At 38.5% G+C, this 23,436-nt stretch overlaps 2 protein-coding genes across 2 annotated transcripts in view; both read right to left on the bottom strand.

Annotated features, from left to right (window-relative positions):
* LOC116637818 (disintegrin and metalloproteinase domain-containing protein 5-like) overlaps window positions 1-2,539 on the bottom strand; it is a 168,614-nt gene extending 166,075 nt beyond the window's left edge. Inside the window, exons 1-2 of the mRNA XM_032413358.1 lie at window positions 2,282-2,539; window positions 1,398-1,477 (exon numbers count right to left, since the gene is read on the bottom strand). Of these exons, the coding sequence (XP_032269249.1) occupies window positions 1,398-1,477; window positions 2,282-2,336 (135 nt within the window). The 5' untranslated portion in view covers window positions 2,337-2,539. The remainder of the gene's footprint in view (window positions 1-1,397; window positions 1,478-2,281) is intronic.
* Window positions 2,540-6,464: 3,925 nt separating this feature from the next.
* LOC116637702 (SWI/SNF-related matrix-associated actin-dependent regulator of chromatin subfamily E member 1-like) lies at window positions 6,465-7,689 on the bottom strand. Its single transcript, XM_032413220.1, is given in 2 exon segments — window positions 6,465-6,747; window positions 6,749-7,689. Coding segments are annotated over 2 exon segments (1,221 nt in total). The 5' UTR covers window positions 7,687-7,689.
* Window positions 7,690-23,436: the final 15,747 nt, after the last annotated feature.

The raw sequence follows: 23,436 nt of genomic DNA on the forward strand, positions 1-23,436 counted from the left end.
ATTTTTCGTATTTAAAATTATTTAGTATGCCCATGCAATACCTCTTTTTTATCTTTATGTACATATGCATAGGCAATTAGAAATAATTCATTAGGTACCCATGTTCTTATTTCTTAAATCTGGGAGGTCTCTATGTGCCTCCTAGGCATTCTTACTTTTGCAGGTCCTCCCTCATATTATATTGAATATATTAAAATACAAACACATCCCACATTAAGAATAATTTTCTGTTGCAAAAATATTAAAAGGAAGCTTTTAAAATTGTTATAGTTAAAAGAAACACACTAAACTTTCATATTATTAAATGACTTTTTAAACATGCTAGAGATTGGACAAGTGGGGAACTCAAAGATCATCTCCTCAGTGATCAATAATAGAGAGAGAGGGTTGGTATTATTCATTTCAGGAAGAAGGAAACTAAACAAGAAGTCCAGCGGAGCCCCTTCTTTCCAATCAGAAAAAAAAAAAGCTGGAGTAGCACTCATATACTTTGCATGACTAAGAATTCACTTGGTGGGTGGTGGGTGGGGTTTGGGGTGTGGGTGGTAAATGAAACCCAGCTACTACAGGAAGAAAATGTAAAGAAATAGAATATGGGGAGGAGAGGTTACCTTCAGAGAACTAGGGGTAACAAGGGAAGGAGAAACCTGTTACAGTGTATCCTTATGTAAAACACAGAAGGAAGGTTTTTAAAAACCACGAAAAAGAAAAAAATTAATTTGGAGACCCGTAATTATGACTAGCATTAGATTATCCTATAGTAGAAGGAACCATGTGAGAAGTAGATTTTTCTGGGGAATTAGAGAAGGATAATATGCAGGCTCCTCTACAAGCTAATTAACAGATCATCTTTCAGCTAGCTCCTCAGGGACTCTGAGAGCTGAGGCAAGTAGCTGGAGGAAATCATGAGGGCTAGGAGTAGGGGACCAGAAAATTCAATAATCAAAAAAACAAAAAGAATACTATTTCAATACAATATTTTAGACAATCAAAATTAGTGCAAAAAAAAAAAAATCCATGATGAACAAGTTATCAAGTTTTAAAGAAAGACAGTGTCTGACCCTGACTCACCCCACCGGCCATACCTTTATCTTGGTCCTGGGGGAATTCGTTTTTTGCTATTCCCTTAAATTTTCTGCCTGAGTCAAGCACTTTGTCTGCTTCTCCCTCCTCCTGGCCCTGGTGGATCCTATCCGTAAAATCCTTCACCTCAACAGAAACACACACATACAGAGTCACACATATTCCTACACTTCAAATTGCTCCTTGTTGTGAACCCAGTTCCAGCTGTCAGCTCTGCCTCCAAGAATTCTGTTCCCACCTCCATTCAGCAATTTTGGTCTTTATATTAAAGGCAACTTAACACAATTTAAGATATAAAAATATTTCCCAATTACATTATTTTCTGGATTTCCTTTTGCATCAGATGATGAAATCTTCTCAGGAACTGTGGTCTGCAGAAATGTTTTATGAGAACCTAAAATAAAAATAAGCAAAGTTATTTTGATACCTACAATCCTACATTATCCATTTCTAAATCCAATCCCTCATTTGTTTCTCTACATTACCCAATATTTTTTGGTGTAATCTATGTATCTACCCTTCCTTTCCACTGTGTGTCTGGTCTGGTCGTCCTTACCCACAAATTTCTTGGCCCTTGTCAAGATGTCAAGTCTTTATTTTCTCTCTGTCTCTCAATCTCTACACACAGACAGACACACACACATAGAGGAAGAGACAGAGAGATCCCCGGTTAGGCAGTTGGACCGTTTGGCTCAGTAATACTGAATAACCAACTATGGTATTGTAAAAGAGGTGTGCAAAAGAGAAACACAGGTACAGCAAGAAAATGCGATCATTTGCAGGGAAAGATACAGAATACTGACTATAAGAGTGATCTGCAATTTTCAGTAGAGCAGGGGGAGGATAGCAGTCACCAAATCAGGAAATCATTGACAAATAGGTTCTTTGTGGCGATGCAATTATTTCTAGAATAGAATTTTGTTTGTGGAAAAGACCCCATTATTTCATTTTTTCCGTTTTACAGACAAGAATACCAGCCCAGAGACGTGAAAAGATTTTCTGCCTGGAGGCTGCCTCTGCTTTTTTGGCCACGGACGCCGAAGCGAACGGCAAGAAGAAAGTGGGTAGGGAGAGCGCGGGGCTGGGATAAGGTCTGGGTCTGGGGCCTGGACCAAAGAATACAGTCCCCTAAGCGAACACAGTCCCCTCCTCCCCCCGCAAGCCTGGATGGCAAGCGGTAACAAGTATCTGGACTTACCCGAGCCTGCGTGCAGCTCTCCAAGCCGGGTGAGAAGGACCAGAAGAAGGAACATGGCTCCGCTCTCTTGGAGCCGGGCTGGCGTTGTAACAGCAGTTGAAGCGTTCGGGAAGATGGAGGCGCAGCTCGCGCAGGGCTGCTGAGCGCGGCGGGTGCGCACCCGGAGAGGGAAGCGCCGGGCGGCGCCGCGAGAAAGCCGAGGGCTCTCCGCTCGCTCTGCTGCCCCTGGAGGTAGCTTAGCTCGGTAACCGGCGCCCTGGCCAGGGAGAGCTCGAGGACAAACTGTCAACAGCCACACACATTGGGCTTATCGTTAAGGAAGGAAAGACTGACATTTTCTTTTCTTTTTTTAAGATTTTATTTATTTGAGAGACAGAGAATGAGAGAGAGAGCACATGAGAGGAGGGAGAGTTAGAGGGAGAAGCAGACTCCCTGCAGGAGCAGGGAGCCCGAGATGCGGGACTCGATCCGGGGACTCCAATATCATGACCTGAGCCGAAGGCAGTGGCTTAACCAACTGAGCCACCCAGGCGCCCAAGACTGACATTTTCAATTCTCAGATTAGGGTGGTGCCTGGTTGAGGCTTTCGTTTGTATCTTGTACTTAGATCAACGATCTCTGAAGTAATTTCTAGTTTCAACGAGGAGAAAGAACAAAGATAAAAATGCTCAAGTTACTGTGAGCGATGAGTCTCCTCCTATGGCACTTACATATCATCCACACAGGTGAAATGCTTATATTTGAAAAAATAAAATAAAAAACTGTGGCAAACACTGTGACTTTTATAAATTTAAGTTGGTTCAATAAACCATTATGGGACAGCTGTTGAATGCAGAAGACCCCAGTACAATCCCTTGTCAAATACAAACTCTTCCTAACAATCATCTTTAATAACCCAAATTATTACTGACGCACTAGTTTTCCTGCAGCCCCTAGTTTTTACTACTTTAATTAGACCTAACTGCATTCTGCCTTTATGAGGAGCAGCAACACTTTGATTTTTGGAGTCTACAGGCATTCTTTTTCACAGATCCTAGCCCACATGATAGTTAAAAACATTAAAATACAGCCACACCCCATATTAACTATAATTTTGCTTTAATATATGTCAAAAGCATGTTTATAAATTCACTTTGAAATTGTTTGGCTATTCCAAAAACTAAAGGAAGTTATTTGCAGAATATAACAGTAACAAATAATCTTTAAAAAAAACCAAGTGAACAAGAAATAAGTCATAATAGATGGGAAAAGAGCAGGATGGTTATATACTACTTAATGAATTAGCAACTTGTAATATCAGCTTGACAAACTCTCCCAGGAAAGAATAAAAAGGAGAAAATAAAATAATAAAATTGAGATAGAAGAATAGAACTGTCATTATCCAGATAAGAGCATTTCCAGAAGGAGAGAAAAATTAAAATAGAAGGAAATATTTAAAGGGATAATAGGAAAGTTTCTCTTGACTTAAAAAATAAGAAAATGACCTTAGAAAGGACCATATGTTAAAAACGGGGCATTAAAGGAAAAGCAAATCTGAAATTGAAAATGACAGTGAATAGAAAATTCTGAAATCTACAAGAGATCACCTATCAAGGAACAAGAGCCAGATGGACAGCAAGAGCCATATTGGATGCATGAAATCAGTGGGTTATTAAAGTGTTGACTGAAAAGAACTTTGAAATATTATTCAAATATCAGGACATGATTAATTTTTTTAATTTTTTATTTAAATTCAATTTAATTAACATATAGTGTATTATTAGTTTTAGAGGTAGAATTTAGTGATTCATCAGTTGCATATAACACCCAGTGCTCGTTCCATCAAGTGCCCTCCCAAATGTCCATCACCCAGTGACCCCATCCCCTCACCCACCTCCCCTCCAGCAACCCTGAGTTTGTTTCCTATACTTAAGAGTCTCTTACGGTTTTTCTCCCTCTCTGTTTTCATCTTGTTTTCCCTTCCCTTCCCTTATGTTCATGTTTTGTTTCTTAAATTCCATATCTGAGCAAAATCATATGGTATTTGTCCCCCTGACTAACTTATTTTGCTTTGCCTAATAGTCTCTAGTTCCACCCACATTGTTGCAAATGGCAAGATTTCATTCTTTTTGATGGCCGATTAATAAAACTAATAATACACTATATGTTAATTAAATTGAATTTAAATAAAAAATTAAAAAAATTAATCATGTCCTGATATTTGAATAATATTTCGAAGTTCTTTTCAGTCAACACTTTAATAACCCACTGATTTCATGCATCCAATATGGCTCTTGCTGTCCATCTGGCTCTTGTTCCTTGATAGGTGATCTCTTGTAGATTTCAGAATTTTCTATTCACTGTCATTTTCAATTTCAGATTTGCTCAGGTCCACTATATATAGTGGAATATATATGTGTATGTGTGTGTGTATATATATATATATATATATATATTTCACATCTTTTTTATCCATTCATCTGTCAGTGGACATCTGGGCTCTTTCCATGTTTTGGCTGTTGCAGACATTGCTGCTAGAAACATTAGGGTGTAGGTGCCCCTTCAAATCACTATGTTTGTATCTTTTGGATAAATACCAAGTAGTGCAATTGCTGGGTCGTAGGGTAGCTCTATTTTTCACTTTTTGAGGAACCTCCATACTGTCTTCCAGAGTGCACCAGTTTACATTCCCACCAGCAGTGTAGGAGGGTTTCCCTTTCTCTGCATCCTCACCAACAGCTGTTGTTTCCTGAGTTGTTAATTTCAGCCATTCTGACAGGTTTGAGGTGGTATCTCATTGTGGTTTTGATTTGTATTTCCCTGATGACTAGTGATGTGGAGCATTTTTTCATGTGCCATTTGTATGTCTTCTTTGGAGAAATGTCTGTTCATGTCTTCTGCCCATTTCCTAAAAGGATTTTTTGTTTTTTTGGGTGTTGAGTTTGATGAGTTCTTTATAGATTTTGGATACTAGCTCTTCTGATAAGACATTTGCAAATATCTTCTCCCATTCCGTAGGTTGCCTTTTAGTTTTGCCGACTGTTTCCTTGGCTGTGCAAGAAGCTTTTTATCTTGATGAAGTCCCAATAGTTCATTTTTGCTTGTGTTTCCCTTGCCTTTGAAGATGTGTCTAGCAAGAAGTTGCTGTGGCCGAGGTCAAAGAGGTTGCTGCCTGCAGTCTCCTGTAGGATTTTGTTGGATATTTATCTCCATTTAGGTCTTTCATCCATTTGAGTTTATTTTTGTGTATGTGTAAGAAAGAGGTCCAGTTTCATTCTCATGCATGTGGCTATCCATAAAAGTTTTTCTTAAGTATAGAAGTTCAAAGAAGGTTTGACATAAGGATCCATATTGGAAAGGTATTTCACAGAAGCAACCAAATGATAAGGGAAATAGGAGATGCTGTTAAACGACATTGGAAGTAATAGTAATCAAATATCTTGGAAAAGTTTTTTTAAATGTAAGAAAATTTGACCAAATGAAACAATGATAATGTGTATTTCTAATAACCTAGAACTAAATTTTAATTTAACAATATTTGACATCATTAATATTATGGAAGGCATGAAGAGGGGAGATGTCAAAATAAGAATTTTCTCAATTTGATTCTAAACATGTACTTATATAACTAAGAATACTAAAAATATATCAACAAAAATTGTAGAAATATAGGGGAAAATTGGCAAAAGCATCATCAGAGTTGGAAATTGTGAACACACCTTTTATAATTATTGACAGGTCAAAATTCAGACAAAATTTAATAAAAATATAAGATAATTGAATGACTCAAACAAGTCTGACCTATTAAACATTCATACAATTCTAAATCAACTATAGAGAACACACATTCTTCCCAACCACTCATGAAACATTAACAAAATGATCATGTCCTAGGTCTTAAAATATTCCAACTAATTTCAAAGACTAATTACATAATTCAGTTTATATTTATTTCCAATTATATTAATAATCTCTGTATTTTAAGGGGGCCATTTAATCAAGTTGAAATTATTGGTATAGTTGGGTTGTAATATATCATCTTCCTATTGACTTTCTGCTTGCCTTGTCCCGTTTATGCCAGTTTTTCTCCTTTCTTGCCATCCTTTGGATTGATCATGCTTTCTTTTTTTTTTTTTTAAACTCAAAAAACTTTTTTTTTTTTTCATTTGCAAAGGTATTTAGAACACATAAAACAAGGCAACATTTATTCTTTCTTCTCGTCTTCTGGTGTGGGGTCTGTGGGCGGCTCCTCCACTGTGGCCCTGTTGCTCTCTGAGCCGGTGTTACTGTCACTGGTCCCTTCCTCAGCCATACTGTCCACCCCCTCCTGCCCGCTCTTCTTGTCCTCAGGAGTAGATGTGCCTTCTTCACCATTCTGTTGGCTTTCCATCACTTCTTCAAGGTGTGTCTCCTCTGTCTCCATCAGGATGTTCTCATCGTCCTTCTTCTCCTTGGTCTTCCTAGCAGCTTGCTCTTCCTCAGGAACTGCGTTCAGCTTGCTCTGCTGCTTCTTTTTCTCTTTCCTCCTGCCTTTTTCGAGTCTGTTCCTCTGCCTGTGCAATTTCAGCAGCAATTTTTTCCATATCCACTTCTACTTTCAAACCGCACAACCTTTTAAGTTCATTGTTAAATGAATCTGTGCTTTCCAGGAGCTTCCTCTTCTTTTCCTGGTGTCGCTCGTCTGTTTGAAGAAGTTCGGGCTTCTAGTTTTCACTGATGAACCATAAGGACTGGACCTGTCGTTTGAGGACCTGCACTCCAGCTGTTGTGACAAATGACCAGATGTCTGGCACCACACTCTCACTAAGGATTTCACTGATGAAGCGGTGGTTTTTCTGGAAACGGGCGGTGGCTGTATGCTTCATGGAGAAGCCATCATCATAATCGTGTGGATCTTCAGCAGGCTGAATGCTCATGTACGGTTCTCCTTTCTCCATGCGAGACTGTCTCTGTCGACTTTCTTCCCCTAAAGCAGCTTCTGCACGACTTTTTGCATTTATGTAAGCAAGGTATGCGGGGGAATTATGATAGGCCTTCATAGAGTCATTGTATTCTATCTTTTCTGCTTCGTATTCATTTAAATATTCTTGTTTTTCTTCATCAGTGAGATCTTGCCACATGCCACCAATAATCTTGCCAATCTCCCACAACTTTAGGTCAGGGTTGGAAGGTTTTACTTGGCCCCGGACCTTTCTGCTGTACCTCATGGAGGGCATCAGTGGTTTATCTGGTGGCTTTGGGGGTCTTGAAATCGTAGTACCAGAGGATGCCGAGACCCAGCTGTTGGTGCCCGGGTTCCCTCCCAACCTGTAGTTATTGTAGGCAAGATGACTGTATGGATTGTATCCCACAAACCCTGGTGTGCTGGGCATTTGTGTTGCAGGAGCTGGGGTGGGAGGTGGGGCATAAGATGGTCTTTTTGACATTTTAGAAGATTAAATTCTCAGTTCCTTAAGACTGAATCTGAGACACCGCAGGCAGAAAAAGCACCCACAGCTCCGGCTTCGTTTCCCTTTGTCCCGCGCCTGATCATTCTTTCTTAATCCATTTTCTTTCTTTATTGGCATGACAACTACGTAGTTTTTAAATTTTTCTTTTACTGATTATCTTAGAATTACAAAATGTGCCCAGGATAATTTCTCTATTTTAATATACACTGATTAGCAACCTTAATTACATCTGCAAAGTCCCTTTGCAGGAATACCTAGATTAATGTTTGATTGAATAATTAGGGGACAGGAAATTTTGGAGGGACATCTTTAGAATTCTTCTTACAATAAGTGCTTTATTATTGTCTCCAATCCTTTGGACTCTTAGCAACCAGATCAAGATATGACTGTCCGTGTGTCATTCTTCAGTGGTGTGGTGGCATGATTTTTAGCAGGTCTTTGATAGGGTATAAAGTATAGCTTCCCTAACTCTGCCATAGTGTATACTCAGTTTGAATGTCTATTGCTAGGTATTTATTTCACTTTAGTTGAAACAGAATGCATCACAAATTTCACCAAGTCCTTCTGCAACCCAAAATACCTAACTGGAATAGAGTTGTGCCAAACCTGAAAAAAACATAAAGTTAGATGGGAAATAAGAGTGCCGTTGTAATGACAAATGAGGTTCATCTCTCACCTCTCATCATTTCATGATCCTGGAACCTTACCTCTTATGAGGCACTCTTCTCTGATCTCAGAGTTGCTACATAATTTATGGATGGTTCCATCATGACCTCACTTCTAAACAGCTAAGAATGGCAGATATACTAAACCCAACCTCTTGGCATATTATCTTAGAGGAGACTGTAGGAGCCTAATCAAAAGGGGAGAACTAAGACAGTACTCATGGAATTTACCTGTACTCTATAGTTAACATCAGGCCTGATCCTTATAGACCTCTATTACTTGTCTGTGCCTAATAGTTTAGCTGACTTATCTGGCATTCTAATGATTGGAGAAATGTGACCAGCATTGAACTGGTCAAATTCCTGTACATTCAATCTTCTGATATTTCTGATAGAATTGAAAAACTAATTTCCTATGTGGATACTCACCAAATCTCTAGTATACATTGACATTGAACAATGCCGTTGGTGTACATACAAAACCTGTGGCATCTCTGACACATCAAACACTCTGAAAACAAATAAATGAGTGTGTGCCTAAAATGGACATAAAAAAAAAAGGTTATTGCCCTTGTATGGGCCCAGGCTAATACAGCATAAGAATACCTTCAAGAAACTCATGAGTGTGAAGTTAGCTACAAATTACTCTTGCCCAGGTATCCTACTGTTCCTAAAAGTATTGACCCTGCTTGTCACTGGCAGGTAGATTGCAATGGGTCACTCCTTATCCTTTCCATTAAGCAAAAGGTGTATTTTCACTTGAGCTAATTCTCAATTTACAGACAACTGCAGAAGCAACATTATCCCAATTCCATAGTACCTGTTCAGAAAACACATTTTTGCACCTGATTTGACAGACATATCCATGTCTGATGTTGGCAAGGCTGAACCAAGAATCTAGGCAGCTCAGCTGGATTCAGGAAAGAGCACCTATGCACTATTCCATAGGCCAATAAACTGGAGAGGGACATTTAGAAATGCAATCGTTAGGAAAACCACTACCCCCTCTACAGTGCCTCCTGGAGCTGGCCTACGAGGTATTTGCATTGTATTGAAATGTATTTGTACTGTAGCCATGTACTAGCTGTTACAGTGTTGGTTGTGAACTACCTCTTCATCTTGTCTCCACAAAGAATAAAATGCAAGAAAATAAAGACAAATAAATGTAAACATCCCATGTACATGGATTGAAAGATTTAATATTGTTAAGATGACAATACATCCAAAGCTTTCTACTGGTTCAATATTGTCCCTTTGAAAATCCCAAAGACATTTTTTGCAGAAATTGAAAAACCCATCCCAAAATTCACAAGGAATCTCAAGGGGCCCAAACATCCAAAAACAATGTTGAAAAGAAAAACAGAATAATATGCAGATATCAAACAAGCTATTTCTACTCATTCAAGGTTTCAGTAGTCTGCTCAAAGAGAACAGTCTGTAGTACAAGACTGTTTAAGAAGGCTCAATTTAAACATCAATATGAATGAGAATGAAAATACCAGTGTACAGCACAAATTCTGTCACCTGTACCAAAAGAAAGGCAATGTTTGAGTCGGCAAAAGTGTTTCCAATGACTTGACATTTGGAGACATCTTCTCAACAGAGACTGTTACCTCCTGATGATGACTTTTCTGGATATAAAGAGAGCTACATAAAGCTTTCTATAATAGTGTGACTTGATAAGCACAGGCGAGACAGGAGAAAAACAAACTATCTTTCAAAAGCCAAGTGCTAACTTTCACCCAGTTCTCAAATTTCCCTCAACTTTGAGGTAAAGTTATGTACTCAGGATTTTCTCTTCTGGAATCAAGTTTTTCTAGGGACACCTAGGTGACTCAGTCGGTTGAGCATCCAACTCTTGATTTTGGCTCAGGTCATGATCTCAGGTTCATGAGATCCAGCCCCCCATTGGGATCCATGCTCAGCGTGGAGTCTGCTTGAGATTCTCTCTCTGCCTCTGCTTCTGCCCCCTCCCTGCTCACACACACTCTCTCTCTAAAATAAATAAAATCTTTCTTTAAAAAATTTTTTTTCTGTCAGCTCTTTGGGGAACTGATTAGCTAGGAATCTAAACATTTCTTAGGTACACTTGTGGTGGGACTATTTCATGAAATTTATTTTTCCCTTGAGCAACCAAGTGGGAGAAGCACCATTCCTGCCTACAAAGTCTCTTCCAGACCTGAGGTAAAAAGAAAAAAAAAGAAGAAGAAAAGAAATGACCTTCATACACTGGAAGAGTTCAATAAGTTCAGAGTTGTGGAGGATATTCCAACATAAGTTATCAAGGAAAACATAGAAATCATTATACACCAGCTTCTACATTGGAACAGAAGCTAACTTTCTGTTGACATATTTGGCCAAAGAAGAGACAGAAAAGCTGGAAGAGCACAGGAGTGTAATTGAATCTCATGGGTTTAGTTAGCAATTCCCTGAACCAAAAGCCCAACAAAAGGTTGATTGGCTTAAAGAAAGCTTTAGCTGAAAATTGCTTATAATTGGTGGTCTCATTCCATATATTCCCATCTATGCGATTCACAGAGACCATCTGTGCTGTACCTAAAATGGCCAAGTTAAGGGCTATGGGACTCAACTGCTTGAGTTGTTTAAAAGAGTATTGCATAAAACAGGGTTGCATAGGTGGCTCAGTTGGTTAAGCATCTGCCTTCGGCTCAGGTCATGATCCCAGGGCCTAAAGACACGTGCAGATCGAAAGTGCAAAGATGGAAAAGCAATTATTATGAAATGTTCTGTATATATCTGTTAAATCCATCTGACCCAATGTATCATTCAAAGCCACTCTTTGTTGATTTTCTGTCTGAATGATCTATCAATTCATGTAATTGAGGTGTTAAAGTCCACTACTATTCTTGTATTACTATTAATTAGTTCCTTTATGTTTGTTATTAACTGTTTTATGTATTTGGCTGCTTCCATGTTGGTGTATAAGTATTTACAATTATTATATCTTCTTGTTGGATTGTTCCCTTTATGATTATATACTGTTCTTCTTTGTCACTTTTTACAGTCTTTGTTTTAAAGTCTATTTTGTCTGATGTAAGTATTGCTACCCTGGCTTTCTTTTGACGTACGCTGCATGATAATGTTTCTCCACCCCTCACTTTCAATCTGCATGTGTTTTTAGGACTGAAATGAATCTCTTTTAGACAGTATAGACATGGGTTTTGCCTTTTCATCCATTCCATCACCCTATGTCTTTTGATTAGTGTAGTCCATTTACATTCAAAGTAATTATTGATAGATATGTATTTATTGCCATTTTGTTACTTGTTTTGTTACTTCTCTATTCCTTTGTTCCCTTGCCCTTTTCTCCCACAATAAGTTGGCTTTCTTTAGTGACTTACTTGGATTCCTTTCTCTTTATTTTTTGCTTATCTATTACTAATTTCTGGTTTGTGGTTACCATTAAATTGGTGTAGGGGTGCCTGGGTGGCTCAGTCGTTAGCGGCTGCCTTCAGCTCAGGTCATGATCCCAGGGTCCTGCATCGGGCTCCCTGCTCTGTGGGAAGCCTGCTTCTCCCTCTCCCACTCCCCCTGCTTGTGTTCCCTCTCTCACTGTCTCTCTCTCTGTCAAATAAATAAATAAAATATTTTTTAAAAAAACTTTAAAAAAATTGGTGTATAACATCTTCTGCATATAGCAGTCTGTATTAAGTTGATGGTCGCTTAAGTTTGAACCCATTCTTACTCCTCTCCTTTCCATGTTTTAGGTATATGGTGTCATACACTACATCCCTTTATTTTGTGAATCCCTTGGCTGGTTTTTACAGATATACTTATTTTTACTGCTTTTGTGCTTCCTACTTTTCTTACTCTTACTTATGTTCTTTCCTTTCCACTGAGTTCCCTTTAATATTTTTTGTAGGGCTTGTTTAATGGTCATAAACTCCTCTAAATTTTGTCTGAGAAATTCTTTATTTCTTCTTGTATTCTGAATGATAGCCTTGCTGGATAGAGTATTCTTGACTGCATTTTTTTTTTCCCTTTCAGCACTTTGAATATACCATGCCACTCCTTTTCTGGCCTGTAAAATTTCTGCTGAAAAATATGTTAATACCTTTATGGGGTTTCCTTTGTATGTAACTCTTTTCTTTTCTCTTGCTGCTTTAAAAATTCTGCCTTTATCACTACTCTTTGTCATTTTAATCACTATGTATCTTGGTGTAGACCTCCTTGGGTTGATTTTGTTGGTGTATCTCTGTGCCTCCTGCATCTGGATTTCTATTTTCCTCCTCAGATTTGGAAGTTTTAGCTATGATTTCTTCAAATAAATTTTCTGCCCCCTTTGTCTCTCTTCTTCTTCTGGGATCCCTATAATGCAAATGTTATTACACTGGATGGTGTCACTGAGTTCCCTAATTCTATTCTCATTTTGCATAATGTTTTTTCTCTCACCTGCATGATTACACTTGATTACTTTCCATTACACTGTCCTCTAGGTTGCTGATTCATTCTTCCCCTTCTAGTCTGCTATTTATTCCATCTCATGTATTTTAAATTTCAATTATTGTGTTCTTCATCTCTGATTGGTTCTTTTTTATCTCTTTGTTAAGGGTCTGACTGAGGTCTTCCACTCTTTTCTCAAGTCCAGTATCTTTATGACCATTACTTTAAATTCTCTATCAGGCATATTACTTATCTCCATTTCACATAGGTCTCTTGTTGTGATTTTTGTCCTGGTCTTTCACTTGTGACATATTCTTCTGTCGCTTCATTTGGTGTAACTGTGTCTATATTTCTGTGTGTTAGGAAAGTCAGCTATATCTTCTGCTTTTGAAAGTAGTGGCCTTATGAAGAAGAGGTACTATAGTGCCCTGCAGTGCACTGACTCTGTTCCCCAGAATTGGTGCTTCAAGAAGTGTCTCCTACGTGTGTTGCTTGTACCCTGCTGTTGTGTTCTAACCACTTTTTCCTTCAGTCCAGTTGTCTGCAGTGGCCGTCTTTGTTGTGGGCCTGTTTGATCCCTGTGGTGTTAGTGGGCTAGTGTGGGGCCATCTTGGGTTTGAGTGTAATCAAACCAGTAGTTTGCCACAGATGCAGTTGTCCTCAACTACAGATGCTTTCCCTGTGTTGTCCCCTGAGCTTTCACTGGTGGGTGTGGCTTGCAGTCAGACCAGATGTCTGCCCCCAGCCCACTGCTAGGGCCACAGTCTGACATTTATGTGTGATTATCTTTCCCTCTGCCCAGACCCTAAGTCACTTTGGTGTGGTGTTGGCCCCCATTAGGGCTGCCTTCACACTGCCAGGCCTGTGGCACTGCCCTGGATGGCCTCTAGCCAAGAGCCTATTGGAGGCGGTGGATCCATGTTTGTTGGGGAGGCCCAGTGTTAGCAAGGCTTGGGCGGGGAGGGAGTCTCTGAAGGAGGGACCTGCAGCACTGGGACTGAGACAAGCTTGGGTGGAAGGAGTGGATCTGCCAATACATGGGAGGGGGGCAGCAGTGTTATTAAGTTAGGTAAGGAGTATCAGTACTGTGCTGGTTTGGCTGGAGGCCCTGTGTTTATGCTGGGGGCCAAGAGAGGGATATGGTACCTGCCACCTCCTTTGTTCCTGGAGGAGTCTCCCTCTAATCTCTGCCCCTCCAGCACTTGCTCTGAGATTAATAAATTGCTCTTCCATATGTTCCAGGCATTTTTCAAACTGCTGCTTCTCTGCTGTATCTACATGGGCTGTTTTTTATGTTGTCTCTTTTAGGGCAGGGACTCAGTTTCCTCTCTCCCTTTGGTTCTCCCAGAGCTGAACCTGCTGAATTTTCAAATTCCAGGTTTTAAATCCCACTGATTTAAGAACTCTCTTAATTCAGCCCTTCTGGTTTTCGAAGCCAAATGTTATCAGGATTCGTTTTCCCCAGGTGGGCTCCCTAGTGTGATAGTCTGGCTTTCCCCTCTCCATGCCCACAGGCACCTCCCCCTCATGGATAGTCTCACAGGTCTGATTAGCTCCCATCAAGTATCTGCCCTCCCTATCCTCTTCAATGTGGCTTCTTCTCTACATTTAATTGTGAAATTTGTTCTGCCAGTTTTCAGGTCATTTTCTGGGTTATTTTTACTGATGTGTTATTTAGTCATATCTATGCGACAAGGTCAGCTTAGGGTTATCCTACTCTGCCATCTTCCCACCAACCTCAAAACACATTTACTATCAATATAAATTTTCTATGGCATGTCATTAGCTGAGTATTTGGTAATAAGTAAGCATTTAGTGATAGATAATAAAATCATGATTTGATGGATCAAGGCAAATTATCAGACCATGAAAGGTTTTATTTTGTTAGCAAAGTGTGAAGGTTTATTTATTTATTTTAAAGATTTTATTTATTTGACAGAGAGAGACACAGCGAGAGAGGGAACACAAGCAGGGGGAAGTGGGAGAGGGAGAAGCAGGCTTCCTGCAGAGCAGGGAGCCCAATGTGGGGCTCGATCCCAGGACCCTGGGATCATGACCTGAGACGAAGGCAGATGCTTAATGACTGAGCCACCCAGGCGCCCCTGTGAAGGTTTATTTTTATTCTATTGTGGAGGAATTTAAACAACAAAACCAAGATAAAAGTCTTGAAATATGAAATAGGTGTGTTTGAAGTGTTAATGTATATATTTTACAAATTATTGCATAAGGGTGGGGTTTTAAGCAATTCTCAATAATTCTGTTCCCAAAATGTGTTTTGATTACTAAGATGTCCTGAAAAATGCAGTTTACATAAACACTTATTTTTGTAAGGCTACATAGCACTAACTTGTGGATGTATAACCACAATGTTAATATTGATTTTTTCCCTAAGTAAATATGTAATATCATGTTTGATTTTGCTTCTGCGGTATATGATTTCAAAAATTAACTTCCAGGGACACACAGGTATAAACCTGAGTCTGAAATATAATCATATGCTGCAATAGGGAGGAGTGTACATTATATGTATATAAATATGTATATTTATCCTTATGCCAATAAGTAATAAATTGTTTCAAAATTTTTAAATAGTAAAAAAATTTACCTTAGTGGTACCTAAAATTCCTAATGAAAAATGGCAACACAGCTTATATTTAGTACCTTGGAATTGGTGTCTAAAGATGCATCATCTAGGGAGAGGGAAGACGGTAGAAGAGTAGGGGACCAGCATTTCATCTGGTCTCTTGAATTCAGCTAAGTATTTATCAAATCATTCTGAACACCTGTGAATTCAACCTGAGATCTAAGAAAATTGCTGCAATTCTACAAATAGAAAAGCAACCACTTTTTGAAAGGTAGGAGGTGAAGAGACGTGAATCTGAGGGGATATATCAAAGATAAACCATGGGGAGGAGGGAGCCTCCATAAGACAGTGATATAGCAGTGGAGTGCAAAATCAGAACTTTTAAAAGTCTGCTCCTGTGAGGGAAGTCCCTGCCTGAAAGGTGCTCACATGGTGAAGCAGGGCAGAATCCTAGTAGTGACAGTGTGGTCTCAGGATCTCCAGGGTCACAGAAAGAACAGGGGTGCCTGAGTGCAGCAGAATTCCCAAGCATTGGTGCGGGGAAGCTGCCTACAATTAGCAAGTTCCGGAGTGGCCTCTCAGATAGGTGTTGCCATAAACCTCGAACCCCTGACAAGATTGGGGGACTGCTCTCCAAACAGGGGCCCAGAAAGTGACAACCTCTGCGAGACCCTGCTCCTTCCCCTGGGAGGAGGAGTGCAGATGCCTGCACAATCAGGCAACCACTCCCAGGGCAGGGGCCCAGAAAGCAGCTGGGCTGAGGTGAGACACCCCTCCCTCCCCTGGCAGGATTGGTGAGGGGTGCACCGCAGGAGTCTGTGGAGTTTGGCGCACACAAAAGTGATTGCCTGCTTTTCCCTGAGGCTGCACTTAAGAGTGGGGGGAGCAATCCTTCAGCCACTATTTTTACTTTTTCTTCATCCTCTAAAGCAGTGTAACAAAAGCCACATAGAGAAATCCAAAGCAGCTTACACTGAGCCTGACCCCCTGATAAGGGCTGGTGCAACTCTGCCCAGGCAAAGACACCTGAGATTCAATGCAACAGGCCTCTCCCCCAGAAGATGAGCAGGAACAGCAGGTGAATACCAAGTTTATGATTAGTCAGAACTGAAAAACTCCTGTGCTCGCAGAAAACAGTATATAGAATTTGAGGTTTTTTTCTCATAAGTCTTTAATCTTTCAGTTTAAAATTTTTTCATTCCTTTTCAACTACTTTCTTATTTTATCAACTCTTTGTTTTTAAGTCTTTTTTTAACTTTCATTTTTACATTTATATTTTATAGATATATTCTTCATTTTTTGCTTCCTTTCACTGTTTTCAATTTTATTTTCATATAAATATAAGTTTTTCTTTCTTTACAATTTTGGGATTTAGTGTCTTCTAAAGAACAGACCAAAATACACCCAGAACCATGTGGATCACCCTGTTTTGTCCACCTGTGAGATTATAGTCTATCTTTTTTCCTGTTTTTTTTTTTTTTTTCTTTTCTTTTTTGGTTTCTGGCCTCTTTGGATTTGTCTAGGGTGTATTTTGCTGGGGTCGGGGTTGCTATTTTTTATTTTGTTCACTCACTCATCTATTCTTCTCTGGACAAAATGACTAAAAGGAGAAATTCACAAAGAAAGAACCAGAGGTTCTCTGTGCCATAGATCTAATTGATATGGATATAAGTAAAATGTCACACCTAGAATTCAGAATAACATTGTAAAGTTACTAGCTGGGGTTGAAAAAAGCACAAAAGACAAGAGAATCTCTTAGTGCAGAAATAAAATCTGATCAGGCCGAAGTGAAAATGCTTTAACTGAGAGGCAGTCTAAAATGCATGCTCTAACAGCTAGGGTAAATGAAGCAGAAGAGAGTCAGTGACATGGAAGAGAAAATGATGGAAAGGAAAGAAGCTGAGGAAAAAAGAGAAAAATGGACCATAAGGGGAGGCTTTGAAAAATTAGTGATACCATAAAGCGAAACAATGTTAGAATTATTGGGGTCCCAGAGGAAGAAGAGAGAGACAGAGAGAGAAAAAGAGGGACAGAAGGTATATTTGAGCAAATCATAGCTTAGAATTTCCCTAATCTGGGGAAAGAAACAGGCATTCAAGTCCAGGAAGCTCAACGAACCGCCCTCAAAATCAATAAAAATAGATCAACACCTCGACATATAATAGTGAAGCTTGCACATTTTAGAAATAAAGAGAATATCCTGAAAGCAGCTGGAGACAAGAGGTTCCTAACCTACAGGGGTAGGACTATTAGACTGGCAACAGACCTATTCACAGAGACCTGGCAGGCCAGAAAGGGCTGTCATGATATATCCAATGTGCTAAATGAGAAAAATATGCAGCCAAGAATACTTTATCCAGCAAGGCTGTCATTCAGAATGGAAGAAGAGATAAAGAGTTTCCAGGACACACAAAAACTTAAAGAATTTGTGATCACTAAACCAGCCCTGCAAGAAATATTAAAGGGGATCGTCTAAGCAAAGAGAGGGCCCAAAAGTAACATAGACCAGAAAGAAACAGAGACAATATACAGAAACAAGGACTTTACAGGTAATGCAGTGGCACTAAATTCATATCTTTCAATAGTTACTCTGAAGGTAAATGGGCTAAATGACCCAATCAAAAGACACAGGATATCAGATTGGATAGAAAAGAAAGACCCATCCATATGCTGTCTACAAGAGAATCATTTTAGACCCAAAGGCATCTCCAGATTGACAGTGAAGGGGAAGAGAACAATTTATTATGCAAATGGAATCAAAAGAAACCTGGGGTAGCAATCCTTATATCAGACAAATTAGAGTTTAAACCAAAGACTGTAGGAAAGGATGAAGAGGGACACTATATCACAATTAAAGGTTCTATCCAACAAGAAGATCTAGCAATTATAAATATTTATGCTCTTAACTTGGGAGCAGCCAATTATATAAACCAATTAATAACAAAATTAAAGAAACACATTGATAATAATACAATAATAGTAGGGGACTGTAACACTCCCCTCACTGCAATGGACAGATCATCTAAGCAGAAGATCAACAAGGAAATTAGGGCTTTGAATGACACACTGGACCAGATGGACCTCAAAGATATATTCAGAACTCTATCCTATATATTCAGAATTCTATCCTAAAGCAATAGAATACACATTCTTCTCAAGTTCACATGGAATATTCTCCAGAATAGATCACATACTAGGTCACAAATCAGGTCTCAATGGGTACCAAAAGACTGGGATTATTCCCTGCATATTTTCAAATAAGAATGCTTTGAAACTTGAACTCAATCTCAAGAGGAAATTTGGAAAGAACTCAAATACATGGAGGCTAAAGAGCATCCTAATAAAGAATGAATGGATCAACCAGGAAATTAAAGAAATGAAAATGAAAACACAACTGTTCAAAATCTGTGAATGAAGCAAAGGCAGTCCTAAGAAAGAAGTATATAACAATACAAGACTTTCTCAAGAAACAAGAAAGGTCTCAAATACACAAGCTAACCTTACACCTAAAGGAGCTGGAGAAAGAACAGCAAATAAAGCCTAAACCAAGCAGGAGAAGAGAAATAATAAAGATCAGAGCAGAAATCAATGAAGTAGAAACCAAAAAAACAGTAGAACAGATCAACGAAACTAGGAGATGGTTCTTTGAAAGAATTAACAAGATTGATAAACCTCTGGACAGACTTATCAAAAAGAAGAAAGAAAGGTACCAAATACATAAAATCATGAATGAAATCGGAAAGATCATGACCAACACCAAGGAAATACAAACAATTATAAGAACATATTATGAGCAACTATATGCCAACAAATTAGGCAACTTGGAAGAAATGGTTGCATTCCTAGAAACTTATAAACTACCAAAACTGAAACAGGAAGAAATAGAAAACCTGAATTGACCCATAAACAGAAAGGAAATTGAAGCAATAATCAAAAATGTCCCAACAAAAAAGAGTCCAGGGCCAGATGGCTTCCCAGGGGAATTCTACCAAACATTTAAGGAAGAAATACTACCTATTCTTCTGAAGCTATTTCAAAAAAAAAAAAGAAATGGAAGGAAAACTTCCATATCTTTCTATGAGGCCAGCATTATCTTGATCCCAAAATCAGACAATGACCCCACCAAAAGGAAAATTACAGAACAATATCCCTGATGAACATTGATGCAAAAATTCTCACCAAGGTACTAGCCAATAGGATCCAACAGTACATTAAAAGGACTTTTCACCATGACCAAGTGGGATTTATTCCTGGACTTCAAAAGTGGTCCAACAGCTGCAAATCAATCAATGTGATACACTACATAAATAAAAGAAAGGACAAGAACCATGTGATCCTCTCATTAGATGCAGAAAAAGCATTGGACAAAGTACAGCATCCTTTCTTGATTAAAACTCTTCCCAGCGTAGGGATAGAGGGAACATACCTCAATATCATAAAAGCCATCTATGAAAAGCCCACAGCGAATATCACTCTCAATGGGGAAAAACTGAGAGCTTTCCCCCTAAGGTCAGGAACACGACAGGGATGTTCATTCTCACCACTGTTGTTCAACATAGTACTGGCAGTCCTAGCCTCAGCAATCAGACAACAAAAAGAAATAAAAGGCATCCAAATCAGTAAAGACGAAGTCAAACTCTCTCTCTTCGCAGATGACATGATACTTTATGTGGAAAACCCAAAAAACTCCACCCCCAAATTACTAGAACTTATAGAGTAGTTCAGCAAAGTGGAAGATATAAAAATCAATGCACAGAAATAAGTTGCATTTATATACACAACAATGTGACTGAAGAAAGAGAAATTAAGGAATTGATCCCAATTACAATTACACCAAAAACCATTACTTAGGAATAAACCTAACCAAAAAGGTAAAGGATCTGTACTCTGAAAACTATGGAACAATCATGAAAGAAATTGAGGAAGACACAAAGAACTGGAAAAATATTCCATGCTAATGGATTGGAAGAGCAAATACTGTTAAAATGTCTATGCTACCCAAAGCAATCTACACATTCAGTGCAATCCCTATCAAAATACCATCGACATTTTTCACAGAGCTGGAACAAATAATCCTAAAATTTGTATGAAATCAGAAAAGACCTCAAATAGCCAAAGGAATGTTGAAAAAGAAAACCAAAGCTGTGGCCTCACAATTCCAGACTTCAAGTTATATTACAAAGCTGTAATCATCAAGACAATACAGTACTGGCACAAAAACAGACACAGAGATCAATGGAACAGAATAGAAAACGCAGAAATGGACCCTCAACTCTATGGTCAACTAATCTTTGACAAAGCAGGAAAGAATATCCAGTGTAAAAAAGACAGTCTCTTCAACAAATGGTGTTGGGAAAATTGGACAGCCACATGCGGAAGAATGAAACTGGACCATTTCCTTACACCATACACAAAAATAGACTCAAAATGGATGAAAGACCTCAATGTGAGACAGGACTCCATCAAAATCTTAGAGGAGAACACAGGCAGCAACTTCTTTGGCTTTGGCCACAGCAACTTCTTGCTAGACACATCTCCAAAGGCAAGGGAAACAGGCACCTCATCAAGATAAAAAGATTTTGCTCAGCAAAGGAAACAGTCAACAAAACCAAAAGACAACCTGCAGAATGGGAGAAGATATTTACAAATGTCTTATCAGATAAAGAGCTAGTATCCAAAATCTATAAAGATTTTACCAATCCCAACACCCAAAGAGTAAATAATCCAATCAAGGAACGGGAAGAATACATGAACAGACATTTCTCCAAAGACATACAAATGGCTAACAGACACATGAAACAATGCTCAACATCACTTGGCATCAGGGAAATACAGATCAAAACCACAATGAGATACCACCTCACACCTGTCAGAATGGCTAAATTTAACAAGTCATGAAATGACAGATGTTGGCAAGGATGCAGAGAAAGGGGAACCCTCCTACACTGCTCATGGGTATGTAAGCTGGTCCAGCCACTCTGGAAAACAGTTGGAGCTCCTCAAAAAGTTGAAAATAGAGCTACCCTATGACCCAGCAATTGCACTACTACTAGGTATTTAACCCAAAAATACAAATGTAGTGATCTGAAGGGGCACCTACACCCCAATGTTTATAGCAGCAATGTCCACAATAGCCAAACTATGGAAAGAGCCGAGATATCCATTAATGGATGAATGGATAAAGAAAATTGGTATACATATACAATGGAATATTAGCCATCATAAAGATGAAATCTTGGGGGTGCCTGGGTGGCTCAGTAGTTAAGCGTCTGCCTTCAGCTCAGGTCATGATCCCAGGGTCCTGGGATCGAGCCCCACATGGGGCTCCCTGCTCTGCGGGAAGTCTGCTTCTCCCTCTCCCTCTGCCCCTGCTTGTGTTCCCTCTCTTGCTGTCTCTCTCTCTGTCAAATAAATAAATAAAATCTTTAAAAAAAAAAAAGATGAAATCTTGCCATTTGCAATGATGTGGATGGAATTAGAGGGTATTAGGCTAAGTGAAATAAGTCAATCAGAGAAAGACAATTATCATATGATTTCATTCATATGTGGAATTTAAGAAACAAAACAGAGGAGCATAGGGGAAGGGAGGAAAAAATAAAACAAGATGAAGTCAGAGAGGGAGACAACCATAAGAGACTCTTAATCCTAGGAAACAAACTGAGGGTTGCTGGAGGGGAGGGGGATGGTGAGATGAGGTAACTGGGTGATGGACATTAAGGAGGGCACAGGATGTAATGAGCACTGGGTGTTTTACAGAACTGATGAATCACTGAACACTAGGTCTGAAACTAATAATACATTACATGTTAATTAATTGAATTTAAATAAAAAATAAAAATAAAATAAAATAATGTATTCCATTAGAAAATATACAAAAAGTGCTAAAAGTAAAAAAATGGCAATTTAGAATTCTATGTGCAATTAGACATATCTTATGAAAATGAAGATTAAAAAATACCTTTTCAAACAGAAAAAAAAAAGTGAAGGAATTTGTCTTCATCAGTAGCACACTGTAAGGAATACTAAAGAAAGTTACTCAAGCTGTGGGAAGTGATCTCATATGGAAACACAGTTGTATAAGAAGAAATGAAGAGTACCTAGTACCTGAAAGGTTAAACATGTGGGTATATATAGAAGCCTAAATTTTTTTGAAAATGCTATTGACTCTTTCATGTGAAAATAACAGCAACATCTAGGTCAAATGTGTAGAATTAAATATAGTAGCACCAAGGGCAGGAGGAGGTAACAAAAATTATACTGTTGTGAAGTATTTGTTGTTTGTTAGGTAAGATAATACTAATTCAAGGTAGACTGTGATGAATTAAGGATGCATAATATAATCTCTGGTGTAGCCACCAAGAATATTAAAATATAAAAAGGACTGCTAGATGAGCCAATAGGGAAGAAAAATAGATTAAGGCTCCATTAACCTAAAAGAAGGGGGGCGGAGAATGAAGAAATGTGGAACAAGTAGAAAACACGTAACAAAATGTTAGACTTAAAATCAACAATATCAGAAATTATATTAAATGTAAATGCTTTTAACACTTCAGTTTAAAAACATCCACCTAGATTAAAAAAAGTACAAGACTCAAATGTATGTTGTTTACATCAGATACATCTTAAATATAAGGAAAGATATACTGAAAGTTAAAGGATGAAAAAAGATATCCCATGCAAAGAATAACTGTAAAAAAGCTGGCATGGCTATATTAATATCAGAAAAAAGTAAAATTCAAAACTAAGAATATAAGTAGAGATAATAAGGGAATTATGTCATGATAAAGGGTCAGTTCATCAGGAAAACATACCAGTCCTAAAGATATATGCACTAAATATAACTTGAAAATACATGAAACACTAATATACTTAAAACAACATATCAACAACAATAATAGGCAATTTTAACACATCTCTTTTAGGAAATAATAGAAAAAGGGCAAAAAATTTTAAAGATTTCAAAAACCCTGGTAACAAACTTGACATTTATATATTCAACAATTTGCAAAATGCACATTTTTTTTAGTGCACATGGAAAATTCACCAAAACAGACCACAGGCTGGACCATAAGC

Source organism: Phoca vitulina, unplaced genomic scaffold, assembly GCF_004348235.1.
Source record: "Phoca vitulina isolate PV1807 unplaced genomic scaffold, GSC_HSeal_1.0 scaffold15, whole genome shotgun sequence".
In the NCBI taxonomy this organism is placed as follows: domain Eukaryota; kingdom Metazoa; phylum Chordata; class Mammalia; order Carnivora; family Phocidae; genus Phoca; species Phoca vitulina.